At 26.8% G+C, this 15,852-nt stretch overlaps 1 protein-coding gene across 1 annotated transcript in view; it reads right to left on the bottom strand.

Annotated features, from left to right (window-relative positions):
* Positions 1 to 4,465: 4,465 nt before the first annotated feature.
* Positions 4,466 to 15,852, bottom strand: part of LOC112597717 — a 40,396-nt gene continuing 29,009 nt past the window's right edge. The window contains exons 5-6 of the mRNA XM_025343886.1: positions 13,866 to 14,120; positions 4,466 to 4,798 (exon numbers count right to left, since the gene is read on the bottom strand). Of these exons, the coding sequence (XP_025199671.1) occupies positions 4,691 to 4,798; positions 13,866 to 14,120 (363 nt within the window). The 3' untranslated portion in view covers positions 4,466 to 4,690. The remainder of the gene's footprint in view (positions 4,799 to 13,865; positions 14,121 to 15,852) is intronic.

Genomic DNA, 15,852 nt, shown 5'->3' on the forward strand with positions numbered 1-15,852 from the left:
ACACACACACACACACACACACACACACACACACACACACACACACAGTATATTATAAAGAACTTGGAGTAGTATAATATTTTATAATCTTGTTTCTAATTTTTTTAAATATATCCATTTTATGTTAACTTGTTAACTGTTGAATCACACATACGATATATATATATATATATATATTAGTTATTACTATTGAATCGTATTCGAATAGTTGGGCAAGTATTAAAGCTATTATAAGCTATAGGTGGTGGGTATATATTAGAAGAGTGTTCAAATGTGTAACACTATTATAATAAGCGTTCTGCGACTATGTACAAAAATTACGAAGACTAACGAGACGAAACACCCTGTATGTGTATATTTAATTTTTTTATGAATAATATATCCATACGCATCGGCCGTACACGCGTGGGTTTCTCAACATACTCGAGTTTTTGGATACAATAATATTTCGTATGTTCAATAATATATAATAAAATTATGTACGGTACACTGCATAAGTACCTGTGCATATCATTATGTACGTTTACTGCCCGGAGCGCGACTACCGTCCGATTAAACGACGAATACTGCGTATAAACTATACAGTTGTTTAATGTATGGATATGAAGCATTATAATAATATATACGTGTGTATGCCTGCCTTGTGTTAATCGCGGATTTTATTGCTTTTGGTGTTTTAACTTCCCCTCCCCCATCACCGCTTATACACACGCACCGTAATAATTGACCACTACCCGTGAGCAAAATCTTAAATGTCATTGAGTTTATCGCGATGTGTTGCAGTTATGTAATATAACCCACAGAGCGGTTATTGTCACTGAAAACTGCATAGGAACTTCATTATTAAAACATATTAAGATTTTTGAAAACATTTTCTTACTTCATAAACCATAAGAATTGTTTTTAATAAATAAAATTGTTTAAAAAAAAAAAAATGTTATTTTTATTACTTTTTTATTTTTATTGTTGTTATTTTTTTGATATATATTTTAATTTCATATTCTAAAACAGTATAATTCTCAAAGTATTTCAATTGTGTTTAAATCTAATATATATGATAATTGTTGTATTTATACTAAACAGTCTATTGATAATTTATGTGACTGAATTATTCATCTCACCTAAACCTAATAGTGTATATAGGATTATGCAGATTATGATTCAAATAATTAGATACAAAGGTATGGTTACTATTGTAATTAATTGACCACGTGTTCGAAATTTGAGTATTATAAATAGACATTTTTAGAAAAACATAATCGCAGGATAAAAATATTTTTTTGTAATGAATTCAAATTATATAAAAAAAATATATTTTCAAATACGTTATAGATATTGTTGTCGGGATCTAGCATCTACAATTAAAATAATCATCCTGTATAAACTACTACTTTATTATAATATATAATATACATACTGCTTGAACTTGTTGTATTCCATTCAATATTATAACTCGTAACGTTACGCGACGCATTTCGTTTGTTTTTGTTCGAGGGTATACGTGTTTTGCCGGCCTCTAAACCGTGTTAGTGAAATGACGTCGAAACGATTTATTATAAATCACGGCTTAACTACAACTCTCTAATTACCAGTATTATATTATGTATGTTAAAGTCAATACTTATATATTTAGACTCAACTGTTCTGCGGTGGTTACCAAAGATAAAGCGAGTCAGGAACGCTAGTTTTTCTTGACTCAATTTTTTCTATAGCTTCTCCTAAATGTTTACTTTACACATTATTTTCAATGCTACATTTCAGTTTCGCGTTTCTACGGTTATATTTTTAAAATCGTGACAAGTAATGAAGTAAACCAGTGTTTGGAGTTGCGAATCTACTAATAAGATTTTCGATTATTTACCTATCGATTGAACACATAATTAAAGAATTAGAAAACAACAAAAGCGGTCAGTATTAGTTATCAATTACACGGCTAAAAAATATTAAGAGATTGATAGAATAATATAAATAAAACGATGTTATAATGTAGTCGAGAAAAAATCGTTACAAGTACAATGGACAACTGTTGCAGCAGTTAAAAATAAAATGGTCATCAGTTAGCAATGTCATTTCGTCGCCCTTAAGATGAACCCGTCACTTTAGTAGAGTCATAGTTAAATATACGCGACGATGTACAATAGTAATTACTTAATACATAATTATTACCTGTGACCGAAAGTGGCACCGTATAAAATACATACACATACAAATCAAAACTAATATTCTTTTAGTAATTCATTAGTCAATAATCATTAAGCATGATCGCCGCCATTTTTCCTATTCAAATTACGGTTTTTTAACATTTTTTCTGTTAATTGTTTACCAGATTAACTTTATGTAGAATGTAGATACTAAAGATAATATTTAGGTTCATCATTATAAGTTTGGAAAATATGGTAGCTGTGATGAATTGAATATTATAGTAATTATTTAATATTTTATGATATCTGTAAAAATTGTTTGAGTATAATAAATAAAAATAGATATTAATTCTAGATACCTATCTATTTTATAATTTTGTTAGACTATTATTGTTAGTATTTATATTTTAATAACCCTGAATTTTGATTTAAATAAACATAACATTTTTAAGCAAATTATCAACAATTTATAGTAAAAAAGATAGAATTTCATTTGAAAAAAATAAGTTGACAAAATCACAGAAAACTCCTTAAATTATATAAAAATTCTAAATAAATAATTTAAAATATGGTCCTTCGATATATAAACATACTAAAATTCAGAATTTGAATTAATTAATTGAAAAAAAAAGAAAAACAGGAGTGTGCATGCTTAAGAAATCATTTTATATATATCATGATGTGTTGTATTAAATATTATTATTTCTGTCACCGCAATTAAAATTGTTATACTCGTACTTGTATAATGTAAAATTCGGGCGAATCTTTTTTTTTTTTTTTTTTTTAAATATATTTGACTTTATTATGAAAAATTACAATCTATACATCGAGTACAATAAGTAATATAAATATTTTACAGATAGTTCACAGGTTAAATTATATACATGAAGGGGAAATCACACATTTGTGACACCCCTGATACAGCGAATCTTGTGTATAATTATTATTACAATAAAGTGACTCGTAAAGGAAAACAATAATATTTTATTGTGTCTTAGACGTACCTAATAGAAATATGCGGCGGCCGCGGGACGGTTCTACCATTAATAAATATTAATAACGATGGTTTATTATATTATTATTAGTTCAGTAATAATAAGACGACGACCCGACCTCGATAGGGCTCGGACGTGGAAATAAACGGACGTGCGTATTTATTACATCATAATATATGGGATACCTAGAATAATTATTGCTGCTGTGCTGCTATGTATAAAAATAATATGGTATTTAGTTACCATTTAGTATAAATGTATACAATAATGAGTAAAGATAGACTGTTGATGAATTTGGTATTTATTTTTATTTTTTTTTACAACGATGCATATTTATTACGCCATGTTTCATTGTTTAAGAATAAATTTTATTTTGTGTTTTTGAGAATTTTTGGCTATAAATGTATTTTTGTTTTTTAACGTCATTTTTCCATAATTTTGAGAGTATTTTTATACAATTTATTATTTTTTATAACTATTGTACATTGTAGATAATATGTAAAATTTATTTTTTAAAGAAAATGTTTACATTTTTAAAAGTATTTATGATTATATATTACAATTGAAGGATTTTGTTGTGATTAGTAGATTGACGGCGCGCAGGTTTTTTTGCATGGTACATATTAATATGCTTTTACATGAATACGCATCATACAAATCCAATGAGTTTTTTTTTTTAAATAATTAATGCATTTATGGTAGTTTTAGGTAATCAATGTTCTATCTCTAATAAAAATTATATCATATAATATGTTCATTGTGTCGCAGCGCAATATTTACAGGACACGCGTTTGATTGTGTTATGGTCTATAGATTCATCGAAGTTTTTTTTATTTTTCATATTGATGTGTCTACAGTATTCAATTTTTAAGTATGCAACGACCATGAGTGATTTAATTTTAATTAATAATTTATCGTATCGTTATAAATCTACGTGTGACGTGCCAATATATTCAAACCATGATATTAATTTATTTTATTAAAAACAACAATTTGTAATATGTTTGAAAAAAATACATTAATTAAAAAATGAAAAGCTTGAGATGTATAATGAAATTAATGACACAAAATTTTAATAATTTTACAACTAGGATAGACGAAAGTCGTAACATGTCTTTTTTTTGTTTAAAATCTCTTTATAGTTCAAAATATTATACGTTTATATTTTGTATATTATTAAATTATTATACATCAGAGTGATTGATTACGCGAGTATACTGCAGCTAAGTAGTTATATTAATAATTTTTGTTTAAAAGCATAAACAAATTAATAATATTAATTTAATAATAATAATAATAATAATAATAATAAAAAAAAAAATAAAAAAAAAAAACAACATTGTTGAAGTGTAAACTTCGTGCGTATCTATCAATAATAATCGTATAATTATGATACATGCAAAAAATAATTAATGTTATATATAGTTAATGAGAGGAATGATATTAATATTTATGTTGCCGCTGATTCGACGAATGCTCTATAGAAAACGACTGTCGGCGCGGTATTGGAATTGGATATCGCCTATATCCGTCATATTGTTTGTTCTTATAATATTATCGCGGCACGCATGGCCTTATTCCCGATATCGAGATGTTCCTCATCTCTTGCTCCATAAAAACCCCCGTGTACACTGGTGGCATCATTTGGGATTCCTGGAAAGGCTGGAACAAGAGAAAAAAATTCGTGAGTATTATATTTTCTAAGATTTTCTGAGATTAAGTACGACATAGTTTCTGTCAAATTACAATAATAATATACCTAGATACATAAAAATACAATAACATGTATGCATATATAATACATATACATGCTAAACACAAACTTATATATTATTATTATAACTATCTAGACTCTAATTTAATTACCAATTTCTACAAAACGATAATTTTATTTTATAATTTGTCGCTCAGCATCCTCTGTCAATGAAGATAAGTCCAGATATCCCAAATTTATTTCAAGTTATATACAAATTTGAGGTAAGGCAGCGATCTTTGAAATTAATCCTTACATCAAACCATATATCTGGTTATATTAAACAATATTACATGTTTATTATTTGTATTTATCTAAACGGTTAGGTTAAACATAAAAATATTACAATATTTTTCAATAAGTTAGGATATGTCGTGAACTGAAACAAAGGGCTAGATTAAGTTACCGTTGCACAAATATAGTTTTATGCATAGATTTTCATAATATATAACTTATAAATACCTTATCATAATTATTTTTAATTTCTATATTTCTATATTACTTTAGTTTGTATACAATCACCAGCGCCTTAAACAATGGATCTGATTTTAATTCACAGGGTTGGTCTATGAGCAGATAGATTCGATGAGTTTACGCGATATTAGGAATTTCAAGTCATTTTTTTTGATGAGAGATGGGGGAGAGGTACTAATGTATCAAAAAATATATATATCCATTCTATTGAATTATTCTGACTTGATATGATTTAGCAGATTACTATACTTTCTTCAGTATACATTGCTAATTTAAAGTCAAAGCTGATATTCTATTTACACTATTTTATTTTGCAAATATACTAATCTTGTGTAGATTGGACATAATATAATTATGCCGAAGAGTGGCTATTTAAACACGTATGTATACAATGAAAAATAAAAATAATATATATATATATATATATATATATATATATATACAAACATTATCATAATTTATATTATATTATTTACGCAGGCGTACAGCGTTCAAGGCCACCGAATTACGAATCGGCAAAAATTTCGGTTAAACGAGTATTTTTTTTTTTATATACATTATATATTTATTTTTTTATTTTGCAATTTTTTTTTTAGTAAATGATTCCGGGGCATTGACTAAACATCATTGCATAGTGGTCGGCGTCCCAGAGTCGGTCCGGTGCAGTTTATCTGTATTATATTACATGAAAAGGACGACTTATTCCTTAAACGTTCGCGACTTGTAGTTCATACATACTACATAGTTTTGTATAGGCATACTAAACAGTGGATCCCGATATATATAAGTATATACATATGTAACATTATTGATATACGAACGCACACACAAAGAAAATATCGAACCGAATATTTCTTTTAATGTCCTTGTTCTCAAGATGACTTTTTTTTTTTTTAACCCATACCAAAAAATAAACAGTTCATGAATAAAAGAATAAAACAGCATCAGATCTCGCCAAAAAATTTAAAATCCTGTAAGTAAAATAAAATTATACTCATTCAAATATTATAACGTTATAACTAACGTATTCGTGTGTGCATATTTTAATAAGTAATAATATACTGACATTGTATAGGTACGCGTATTCAAATGAATGATAAAAAAATATCACAAAGATGACTTTACTATAATATTATAGTGTAATAATATTGTTTAGGATAAAATGGGTCATATGAGTATAATATGATCGGCGCCTTTGTAAAATAATCGCGAACAAGTAAATATATTGCATCCGTGGCATTAAAATATTTTCTTTTTAATCGCACAATATTTTATAAGAAATTTATCTTAAATTGTGAATCAATTAAAATTCAATATGTAAATAACTCGCGTGTATTCGAATGTATGTTAAAAAAAATAAAAAAAAAACTATTTTATTACCAGTGCAGCGTAAGTATTTATATAACGCACGCAAAATACAAACGCGCGTAAATCAAATTTTGCAATATACACAGCGATGAGAATACTAGAAATGCCGTTTGCACTACTATAATATATAATATGTAATAAAAATATACTGCTCCTGCGATTCAGTGCGTATGTGTTTAGTATATGTTTTTTTTTCGTTTATCTAAGGTCGGAGTCATTTGTCATTGAAAACGTGAAATTCCGGAACTTTTTCAGTCAATCCACGACCGATGTATGGATACCAGATGAAATTTTTATTTAGAAATCCACTTCGCGTTCGCATATATTAAAACCGAAAAGAACACTGTATCGTAATATTACATGAGACGTACGTTCGAAACGGATGATAGATTTGTCATCGTAAATACCAATATATTATTATTATAATTTGGTGTAGTGGTACATAACAAACCACTGGAACTTTATCTATTTTAAACAATTTAAATAACTATATAAAGTGATATCAAAAATTAAATTAATCTAAGATAATTCAAGAATTTGAAAATACGGTCTTTGAGTAAGTATGTTTAAAAATGTTAAAAGTCAGAGTTTTAATAAATTCGTTATTAAAAGAAATATAGGATTAAGCATGTACGGCGAATCACCTTATATTATGTCGATTTTTCTATAGATACCTACTTTTTTCGGGGATATTTTTTATGACGTCTCTTTAGAATATTGTATTTATGATTCATCTATACCTACTATTGGCTATAATTTATAAACAATGTTAGGAAGTAGGAACGGATAACAAAAAAATAATTTGGATAAAGGATAAAGATAACAGCACTAAATTTTATCTAAGATACAGATAAAAGATAAATAAATAAAAGCGAATTAAAAATATTGAAAATAAAAATAACAAAACTAAATTATAGCGAAAAATAATATATCGAATTTTTAAGGGAAAACTCTTGTTTTTATGGTAAATAGTTAACGGGGAAAACTATAAATAATAATATAATCTTTATGAGTCTATCATTATAATTGAGACTCAAAGTAATATTAAATTTGCTATCGCTTTTATCGTGAATATACTATAGTCTATATTAATTTAAAACATCAAATAGTTTTGTACAATGTTCAACGACATTGCAGTCAATTGTTTTGGTTATTATTCTATTTAAATTCTATTTTTTAAATATGATTTTAGAGTTATGGAATTTATGAAATTATCTAAAATTATTGACATTTATCGTTATTTTGAAAGACCAGCAATATTTAGAGAACATTAATTAGAAACAGTTAAATTTTGGTGCAAAAAAAACATAAAAAAAAAAAATATGAAAATTGTTCAAAAAAATACGTAACCTAACCTTATCTAACGATAATAGTAATTATTTAAAAGGTTATAACTTAACCCTACAAATGTTGAAATGTAATATTATGATTTTATGAATACTTTTGTACTTATTATAGTAATATTGTTTTATAGTAAATGATTGTTAATCAATAACATTGAAAAGATATTTAGAAATATTGTTTATATAGTTTACTGATAGTTCATAGATTCATATTATAAAATTTGAAATACGTTAATAGTATGTCACTCGATTATCACTTGTCATCTGTTTCTATTAATTGGTACTTTAATTAAAGTGTTTGATTATTTACAAGATTATAGAAAATAACTCCGGTCATGAGGAACAACAGTAATATAAATACCTACGAAATATAAATTAATTAATATATTTTACCTATACTTATAACTGAATACAGAATATTATTAAGAATAATTAATAGGAAAAGTTTATAGTTTTTTACAATAACGTTATATATTTTTAGTCCACGTTATTTTACGTACAAGCTGCGCCTGAAACAGGAAGAAGTAAAAATGAAACATTTTCGGACAAATCTAGCTAATTTTCAAAAAAAAAAATTTATCTTGTGAATTTATTTAAATAAGAAAAATATTCAACTAAAATAATTAATTAAAAAACTTATATTTATTATTTATCTAGATAAGATAAATAATAATTAAATAATTAAATGTCTAAGCGAATAATAAGTCTTAACGCTGGTCACCGATTATAAATACCAATAAGTATTATCGATGGAATATAATATTATATAATATAAAAACTTTTGTTTGAGTAACATGATACGTCTATTTAATAATAACACTTTTGGTGGTATAATACAATACTATACTACTTTATAGATAATTGAATATTAAATAGCAATTAAATATTGAATCCTATAAATACCATTCTACCGATTATTCTATATTATACATTTTATATTGGTGTGTTGAGTGTTGTATAAATTTAAATTATGATGGCCTATGGGTAAATATGATTTAAAAAATCGCGGTCTAACGTCGAATCCACCACACATGCGAATACACGCATGTGTATTGTGTAGCTAATTATATAATAATTATAGCTGATATATACCTACCACTTAGCAAGTATATTGTTAAGACGATATAATTGTGATCGATTGACAGAAGAGGCGTTTCATTTTTATAAGGAGATAATCATGCTTACGGGTAAGTTTGACGGACAGCATAAAATATACCATATAAATTATAATAATATATAAAAAATACCTACATCTACATAATATATTATCTTTGAATATATTTTGGAATTCAAGATAGGTTAATGTTTACTAATTTGTCGATATGCTACGTTATTAGATCATTTAGTTTAAATTATTATTATTTTTCTTTTCCATTCAAATTGGAATTTTATACTGATACCTGTATAATGTTATATAGTATAGAAACTGAGAAACCATATTATAATATTATATTAAAACTTTTAATTTTTTGTGGCGGCAGAAAATTTATAATCACTTTTATATTTATCATTTGGTAATCGGTATTCATTAATCTCAATTAATAATTTGTCTACTAAAATTACCAACGACAACTTACTGATATACAAAATAGTGTAAATAATATATTTGCTTGTAATTTTACAAGTATAGGTATTATTATTATGTATAATAATATTCTTTTCACTATTTACAAATTACAATATCTTATCTCACAAGTATTTTCGATTCATATAATTTATACTTATCATGCAATTATGTAGTTCAAAGAGCGAGATGTTAAAATATTATGTATATCTCATGGTAAAAATGGAATAGCATAGCATTTACATATTTATAACAGAATGTGAACATTAAGAATTTAAGACCACAAGGGGGGATAACGATAATACTATAATGTTAAAAAAGATATAAGTGCGCACTATTTGCGTTACATGGCGAATTTGCTTTGAGCAGAATCAACTGTATAGTCTTTGTTGTTATTTTTAGTATTGTGGGGTGAATCGACCTTTTATCAAAATTAAGAATGTTATCTGTGCTCTTTTGATGAAATTTTTACATTATTAAAATTTTAGGTTAAAATATTCTAAAAATTTTTAAGTTGTAACTATGTAATATATTATACTCATAACTTGCACGAAAAAATGAAACACTAAAAAATCTAACGTAAGTATTGACACTATGCTGATAAAGTACTTAACTTTGATTTTAATAACTGGTGAATTCGTTCTAATACTAAAGCTAACGACACAACTACACAGTACACAAGATTGGTTGTGCTGAACGTTAATTTCCTAAGCTGTACGCAGGCCAGAGAGAGAAAACAAAAACATATAGTACCTAGTACCTACGTTAACATTTTCTCATATAAATATACGTAATAATATAACACAAGCTGGAAATGTTTATTATTATTTATTATAATAGAAATAAAGTGTTTGGCCACTACGCATTCGTTGTCTATGTAAATGTACCCTAACTGCATAAACATAATAAATCTCTCGTGTGATTTCAAATGCTCACTGATTTTCTTGAAACAATGCACTACAACACCCGAATTTCAAAAACTACTCAAGAGAACTATCGGTTAGGTTCTTTAGACGTCTATTTACAACATTACAGGCTAAGTGGCTTTCCTATCAGACGCAAATTCTAACGTGGTCGTTCTCACGATGTTTTAAATTTATGCATTCTACTTTAATTATTATTGTAAAAATAAAATAAAATAAAAAATGTATAAAATTGTGAAAAATCTAATTAATCTATTAAATTTTTATATCTAGTTATCTATAATCATGTGCATAGCTATTGCATGGTATTTGCTATATTATACAAACGTGAAAATTGTAAATTGGTATACCTAAGTTTAATTAATTTAAATCAGGAAAGCTCTTTGATAAAAAAAAGAAAAAACTACAACGTACAGCTGATGACGATGATTACGTGCACGTATTGAACAAAACGAACAATTTTTTAACCGATCGCAGAGATTTGAGGTAGGTACGCCCAACGGTAGTGCGTCGAGTTGTTCGTTCTGTAGCAGCGCGTGTGCATCACGTGCACCGCGTGATGTATATTGTGTAGTATGCCATCTAAATATACGAATTCAATCCACGTGTAGGCGCGACATATGGTCGAAACATATATTATCCGTATTGTGTACGGGAATAAAGGACAAAGCAATAATATAATTAGAAATTTAACCGGAGAAAAAAAAAACTCGATTAGCATTGAGTTATAAGCACAAAAAAAAAAAAAACCCAATATAAAACGATAAAAACGTCAACGAGAACATCGCGCAATAATGCGAATTACGATTTATCTATCGCAAACACTGCTGCAGAAAACACGTTTTTGGTGTGCTAATATAAACTATATGACATTAGTTTCTTTGTTAAATTATTAAAAGTATACAGGGTTGTTCAAAACGATTCATCCGATTTCAAATTCTTGTATATTTTTAGTTTTTAGATTTCAAGTAGTTTAATATTATGGTGCATTAAATAAATTAAATAGTATTAGTAGTATTTAAAATTTATTTAATCATATACCTATAAATGTTTTCTGTGGCTTCCCTCGCTCAATCATTTGGCCGGGACGCTGATTTACTCCACGCACATCCGTTGTAATTTATCCCACTAATTAATTAGGGTTTGTGTTATATGATGATTGATGTTACCGATAGCACGTACACCGTATCTTTAATATAATATCCCTAAAAGAAGTAGCCACAAGGCATAAGATCAGGTGACCAAGGAAGCCAGGCGAAAAGCGTTGGATAATTTATTCTGGATAACTCTGTATAAGAATTAATTTATATAGAATATGCCTACAAACGAAACGATGACGACAATTAATAAAAAAATATAGTTCTGTTTTTAGGTGTTTTGGGCGTTCCGGTACATACCTATGTTATGATCAGGATCTATCTATCTACCTAAGTTAATCTTGGCAACTTGGCGGTAACAGTATATACCGACAAATGTGCATTTGTCTCACACCAACGTTGTGTAATGGTGGTATGGTTTCGTGTGCGATTAAAATTTACGTCCATTGTATTCAGTGAAGCGAAAAATGTTGTCGTGAGAGTACCTACCTTTTGTATCACACACACACACATATGTATATGCATCGGGCGATTCTTTTAACAAAAGACATTCATTATTTTGAAAACTATTTACGTTTTTGAAATTTTTTTTTTTGTTGTATAATTTGAAATCATTATAGAACCTCATATTTGAAAAAAATCACTTATTTTTACAAATTTTTTTTTACCGTTATCGTTTTTAAGTTTTTTCCTTTTCAAATTAAAATATAATATTACATTTAAATTTATTATTCTGATGCAGAATATTTATTTGCGTATTTCGATGTTTAAAAATTGATTTTTGAAAAAAATAGTTGCAATTAATTAATGAGTCATTCAGGGGTACACCTCACAACAAAATTTTGATCCACTCATCTATAATTGTTAAATTATAACCAATCAACTATTTATTCAATATTTTTATTATTTTATTATGTTGTTTAATAATAGTTTAAGATGCTGTAAAAAATATTTTTAAAAACTTTTATAGTTTTAAAAATAAGAAACAAGTGTCTTGTGTTGAAATATCATCCGCAGTAAATATTTATATGAACAATTACCCACATGGATACGCCTGCAAGTATGTGTTGCAGAAGAGAAAACACAATACGTGGTCCACCGTTTAGGTCTTTGATTTAATATTTAATTACACTTTTCTTCATGTTCTTTGTGATAATAATATATGTATATTCGAATAATAATATTTACGTAATGACAGCATTATCAAATTTCGTTTTTTCTATGTATAGATGTAGATTAAATATTATATACTCATACTTCAAAATTTGAATAATATTCTTCACATATTTTAAGTTTAACATAAACATATCAATTAGCAGGAACAGGTTTTTATTTTATATCAAAATAGTTTAAGAGCTTTTTGTATGATATTTTATCAACATATCATATTTATTTTATTATACCTTATATTCAGACATGGTTTATGAAAAGTTTCCTTTTTTAAGGGTTAGTGTAGGCTGTTGGGTTAGAATTTTATTTTACTTTAACTAAAACAAACTATAAAATATATGACTAGATATCCCATGCGTTATAATATGTAGTAGACCTATTCCAACGCTTATTTGAGTACAATCTCAAAAAACTTTGCGTGTACACATAAATGGTTTTAGAAGTATCGATTTGTATCGAATTGTTTATAAATAACACTAAAAACTTACGCGTAATTATGGTTTTGAAATTAATAAAAAGTATGAACATGTTTAAAAAAATTAAACGATGGTTTTCAATTATGTTTTTATATCACGATAAAAATTTCAAAAACATAGAAACTCTAATTTATTCTAATCATATTTTGGTACGTTGGTATAACTGAATTTTCATGTATATTATTTAAAAATAATTAAATTAGACATGAAATGCTCCACTGCTCATAACAAAAATAATAATAATACAAGTATTTTAGAACTATTCACGCACTTGTTTTCTTTCACATCGGTTACGGAATATTATGGTATAAAATATTACAATTTAGTATTTAGACGAAGTCCCTCTTTCTTTTAACAATATTTTTGTGTACCTCTTCTAGTTATATCTTAATCAATAAGACACTTATAAATATTCAGTTATGTATGTTTCATTTTTTCCTTACACTTTTACATCCCTCCTCTCACCCACCCTTCTAATTAACTCTGCAGGATATATTATGTAAGTATATTGTATTATATTATAATATGGCGTCATACACTAAATTGATGATGACGACTCACCTTAATGTACTCTGACAGGCAGGCGGTTCTGCTGGATTCCCTCATGTACGCGTTGAAAGTGTGCCTGGGTGTCCAATCGTCCATGCTAGTGGTCGGTATGATCATGACGTTTTCGACGCGACGGCGCTGGAATTGAGCGTGCAGCGCCAGCATGCCGCTGTAGCTCTGGTCGACGAACACGACCACACGGCGCGCCGAACAGTGCGATATGTCGTGCAAGAATTCCTTGGACGTATAAATCTCGTCACTTTCCACCTGTGGAATGAAGAATTTTGTATAATTATAACTGGTGCAATAACATGCAGATTTTACCTACAGCGGCTAATCGATATCATGTACCTAAAATTTATAATTATTTCGAATGCATTTAAAAGTAATCGCCCGACATTAAAATATGATTTGAAAGAATAGTCTAAGGAATATCCTGTAATTGAAATAAAATATGACTTACAAATTCGGTTTTCTTTAAACTACAATACATCATCCGAATTAACCCATGTCTCATTTAATTAATTCGAATGATAACGGTTACAAGGACGAAAATGTTAGTTGATTCAGTGTTTGAACAACCTACCCTGCAGCAAAGGAAAACCAAAACGCGATTACAAAATCTGGGTGAAAAGTCCTCCAGTTACATAAATCAATAAATACCTTAAATATTATATGAATTATTCTTAGTCTACTCGTATTTATCTATATGAGTACATAAAGTTTAAAAACTCAGAATCTACTCGTATGAAGTTTGATTTATATATGCATAAACATTAAAAAAAAAAAAACAAAAAAAAAATATCATGCGTTTGAAAATTAAATAACCTATCAAATGACGGGTTTTATTAAAATAAAGAAATGTCTTAAATAGTATAAAAATTCCAAGATTTTTAAAATTTTGGATTTCAATTATACTTCAAACTATAGTCTATAGGTATATTTGAAAATAATTATTTGAATAAATGCGTTATTATTAAATAAAGTGTTAACATATTCAATATTTATATTACAACAATTGTATCATATTAATATTCAAAATAGAAAAAAAAATTAATACAAAACTTTTTTTATTTAAAAAAAAAACTAAAATTATTTGTAGATTGAATATATTTTTCTTAAAACATTTTAATGATTGGAGAAAATTAGTAAATAATGTAAAATTTAAGATTTAAAATTTTTCAAAATTTAATTTTTATCATACGCATATCGCGTGATGGCCGCTGACCGATGGATGACGTTTTTATGCTACATAGTGACGTCAGACGTGTGATCAAAATGCAATGTAAATTCCTTATTAATTGGGGGTTAAGCAATATAAAAACAGTTCGGCTCACACATAGTAATTTTATGTGAAAAAAAATGTCCTTATTAATAGGTATCTATGGTGGAAAAGTAACAATACAAATGTATTAAACTACCTACAGTCAACTTTAAATACTTAACTTAAATATTTAGTTAATTAAAATTTATATTTTTTCTGAAGTATTTTTATTAAATGTTTTAAATTAAATTATACTAATATATAAATAAATACAAAAACGTAATTAATATAAATAATGATTTGAAGTGTTTATCAAAAAATACGGATTGCACGCAGTGACGCTAATGTAAAAGAATACGTTTGATTGGATTTAATTAAATTTTAGATTCTAAAGACGGGAGGAATGATTTATTGAGTTTACAATGCAATGCAAATGTGTTATTTTTACATCATTACGTGTTGGAGTCCAAAAACTTACTTAAAAAAAATTAATAAGATTACTAATGGCTGAAACTAATGTGAGAAATTTGGAATTTTTACGCAACATCAGTTTTTTTATCAATTTATTTAATTTTCAAATTTCTAATTCAAATGTTAAGGTTATGCAATTAAATTAACTCTAATTTTAATTTTTGTTTTCACTTACTAGGAAAATATTAAAGTATCATATATTTGATTAATTTTAATGTTTATACTTTAATAACTATTACTATTCAATATTAATGCACTTTGAAT

Source organism: Melanaphis sacchari, unplaced genomic scaffold (genome assembly GCF_002803265.2).
Source record: "Melanaphis sacchari strain LSU unplaced genomic scaffold, SCAv2.0 Contig43_pilon_pilon, whole genome shotgun sequence".
NCBI lineage: Eukaryota > Metazoa > Arthropoda > Insecta > Hemiptera > Aphididae > Melanaphis > Melanaphis sacchari.